At 38.4% G+C, this 3996-nt stretch overlaps 1 protein-coding gene across 1 annotated transcript; it reads left to right on the top strand.

The window, feature by feature from the left end:
* The first annotated feature begins 345 nt into the window (after nt 1–345).
* Nucleotides 346–2076, top strand: LOC131075124 (L-type lectin-domain containing receptor kinase IX.1-like). The gene has a single exon (XM_058011944.2). The coding sequence runs from the start codon at nt 346–348 to the stop codon at nt 2074–2076; it is 1731 nt and encodes a 576-aa protein (XP_057867927.2).
* The last annotated feature ends 1920 nt before the right edge of the window (nt 2077–3996 follow it).

Raw genomic sequence — 3996 nt, forward strand, 5'->3', positions numbered from 1 at the left:
CCATTATAGACCCACTTTGAAAATCTATTAAATCTTTCCCCTTTTCTTAGTTAACAAAGTACTAGTTTTATAAGTTTAATAACTATTTTTTGTTGACTTTTGCCCTTCCCCAGTTACCCATCCTGTGGTTTTATTTGGTCCGTTTAGATAGTAGTCAATTGTCAATAACTTTAGACTCACACCTAACGATTGAATTTGGTGCTACCATTTCACTCAGCTATTAACGATAATAGAGTGGGGTACTCTCATTAAAATGAGATTGTTTCCAAGAATACTACTATGGCAAACCGCTCCATTTGGACACTCTTCCTTTTCTTCTCCTTGATCATCACTCTATTCTCTTATATGGAATGCGCAGGAAACATTAGCTTTGCTTTCCCTCCCCAAACAGGTATCAAACCAGATCCTGATGCTTACTTTGAAGGGGACAAAATACAACTCTCCAGAAATGAATTTGTAGGTAATTTGACACGGAGTGTAGGCTGGGCCACTTACAACCAACCAATTCCTCTTTGGAACAAGCCTTCGGGGGCTCTCGCAAGTTTTACATCATATTTTCAGTTCGTTATTGTAAGCACCAGCATGCTTTCAGGGGACGGACTCACTTTCTTTTTCGCCCCTTTCGACGCTAAACCACCCTCAAATGGTTGGGGCAGTTTGCTGGGCCTTTATAATCGAACGACAGATGGTAAAATTACAAATCCTGTAGTGGCCGTCGAGTTCGACACATTCAAGGACGAATTTGACCCCGATGATAACCATGTGGGAATTGACGTCAACTCACTTGTTTCCAAGGCCATCTTTTCGCTTAACTCTGAACCTGAATTCCTAAACAAAACTCTCAAAAATGGAAGAGCTTGGGACGCGTGGGTAGATTATGATGGGAGTACAAAAAAGTTACAGGTATTTCTTTTGTCTAACCCTTCTGCTAATCTCAATAATATTACTAAACCCAGAAGCCCGATTTTGACATATCACATAGATCTCCGTAGCTTTTTTCCGGAGGAGGTCAGGTTTGGCCTCTCCGCAGCCACTGGAATAGCTGCAATAGAAACCCACACAGTCTCAGCGTGGAATTTTTCTTGTACATATTCGTGGGATATTTCCTCCCCATCAAGAACTCCATATGGTAGGAGGAAAATTATTATGATATCCCTCTTCGTCTGCTTCATGGGCATCTGCTGTTTTTTGTGTTTTGCCGGGCGGTGGTACTTCAAACAGAGAGAAGCAAGGCGTGAGGAAGGGGACATAGAGCTAGAAGAACAGTTAGCTCAAGGCCCCTTCAAGTTCTCTTATGCTCAACTCAGCGAGGCTACCCGTAACTTCAGCAAGGATGAATTACTGGGAAAAGGAGGCTTCAGAGGAGTCTACAGAGGCATCTTGCCTACAACCAACGAGACAGTGGCCATAAAGAGAATAGCCCAAGGATCGAGGCAGGGAAGGAAAGAGTACATCTCAGAGGTTACAATAATCAGTAAGTTGAGACACCATAACCTTGTGCGACTCCTGGGATGGTGCCATGAACAAGGAGACTTGCTTCTTGTTTACGAGTTTCTCCCGAATGGAAGTCTCGATAAATATATATTCAATGAAAGCAAGGTTTGTTTGAATTGGCAGCGAAGGTACAACGTTGCTTGTGGGATAGCCTCTGCTTTGATTTATCTTCATGAGGAGTGGGATCAGTGCATAGTTCACAGAGACGTAAAGGCCAGTAATGTGTTGTTGGACTCAAATTTCAATGCAAAGCTGGGGGATTTTGGTTTGACAAGAGTAGTTGAATCTGATCACGCTGCCGCGAGTACAACCATGGTTGCAGGAACACGTGGGTATTTAGCACCGGAGTATATAGCATCTGGGAAGGCGAGCCCAGAATCAGATGTGTATAGTTTTGGAGCTGTTGCTTTGGAAATTGCCTACGGAAGACAACCCATTGATTACACCTTAAAAGAATACGATTTCAGAATGGTGGCCTGGGTATGGGGTTTGCGTAGACAAGGGAAGATTTTGGATGCGGCAGACAAAAAGCTAGAGGGGAATTTCAATATTGATGTAATGGAACGGTTGATGTTAGTGTGATTGTTGTGCTCTCATCCAGACCCAAAAGCACGACCCAGGATGAGAGAGGTATTAAAGATCTTAGAATTTGAATCTCCATTGCCGTATGTTCCCGTGAATATGCCTGTAGCTGTATATGGCGATGCTCTTAATTCTTGTGCTGGGTCTTCCTCAACAATGTTGCCTTCGACACCCGAACCTCGGTCGTCCACATAGCATATTATCTTTTAGTTTTTATTTAATATATTTGTTTGCGAATTGTTTCGTCCACATAGCATACTATCTTTATTGCTTTCTATATACATATAGACATGGAAATTTACTAATCTAGTCATAAGACCAAAGTAATAAGGATATATGGATATGTTCTCATGGTTTAGCTGTAGCTAAAAGAGTTTTGTACAATGGAAAACTGAAAATTATAATGAACTTTAACTTACCTTTACTGATACGTTATGACTATAGTTATCTACAATTTAGAGAGCACAGTTGCAAGTGATCTATAATCTTTACCTATTATATAGTTATCAAAAATAGGCGGTGGATCTAGTTTTCTTGGAGATAGAATCAAAATGCTAAGAGATGTGGATGTAGGAGGTTAACAACCAACTTGTACTCATAAGAAACTACTCTAATTTTATAATTTTCAATTGTAGAAACTTAATTATTATAAATGAAGGGTAGACAGGTCTTCCCCAATGGCTTGAATATATGACCTACCAAGAAAAAGATTGTATGGAAGAAAATTGAGCATAACATTGGTGAATGTAGGTAAATTCATTAGTACTACCATAATGAATAGTGTGATTGTATCTAACATCTATTGACCCATATTATCGAAGACATGAATACAAATAGATTAAGGTTTAATAAGAATTGTATCTACACCAATTTTGCATATTAGATATATGTATCTTACTTCTATTTCAATTAATGACAAAAATGATAATGAGAAGATCATCTTATTGTTGAGCTTCTATAGATAGTGTCTCATGTTGTGATTAGATGACGTCCAATCTTCTTGCATCCATGCAATTTAATAGAGATGCTACATCATTGAATCTAGCAAAAGGTGGGAAAACTATCTTCTATACAATTAAGATTAAAGATGATCTATTTGAGGTTTACAGTGATACAATCACGCTTGGTACTCTAGGTAAGGAAATTAATAAAGGGATAATTAGACTATTACCCAAAGAAAGAGACAAGAGAAACATCCAGAGACTAACAACCCTCTTGAATATCTCCTACAAGATTCTAGCTAAAATGTTGGCTAGAAAGCTTACTAGCATCCTACCTAACACATTGGACCAACTCATACTAGTTTTATTCAACGTAGATATAGTCTAGAAAACTTATTGATCAATTGGGAAGAATTGAATTGGCTAAGAGAGTTGGGAGGGATGTGGATATTCTTCTTCTATACTTTGAGAAAGCTTACGATAGGGTGGAATGGTTAGTTAGCTTTACAATACTTGAAGCAATTGGTTTTCCTGAATCCTTTTCTAAAATGGTGAAAGTCTTGTTTATGGATGCAAATGCTCATATGGAACTAAATTTGGTAAAATATCAGATGTTTTTCCATTGGGTGGGTCTATTAGGTATGGGTGAACTTTGGCCTTTTCCCTATTTGTTATTGCTTGTAAAGCTCTACAATATATCATAAGGTCTGATTTATTAGGACCTAGTTTACAAGGCATCAAATTACCTAACGAGTCTCAGTTAGTGAACATCCAAATTATTGATGATACAACCTTATTCCCAACCATGGAAAGAGATAATGTGGTTAATCTTAAAAATAGATTGGATTTTTTTAGTCATTCATTAGGAGAATTTTTTTTTAATCAAAATCCATCCTTTTAGGATGGACAAGTGAGACATCAGATTGGTTAAGTGGTTTTGGTTGGCAATGGGGAGGACCTGACATTATTGTTAGGTACC

The sequence above is a fragment of the Cryptomeria japonica genome, chromosome 2 (genome assembly GCF_030272615.1).
Source record: "Cryptomeria japonica chromosome 2, Sugi_1.0, whole genome shotgun sequence".
In the NCBI taxonomy this organism is placed as follows: Eukaryota; Viridiplantae; Streptophyta; class Pinopsida; order Cupressales; family Cupressaceae; genus Cryptomeria; species Cryptomeria japonica.

What these genes read in the sequence shown, in the direction of transcription:
- LOC131075124 (XM_058011944.2), top strand. Translation starts at nt 346, where the DNA reads ATGGAATGCGCAGGAAACATTAGCTTTGCTTTCCCTCCCCAAACAGGT.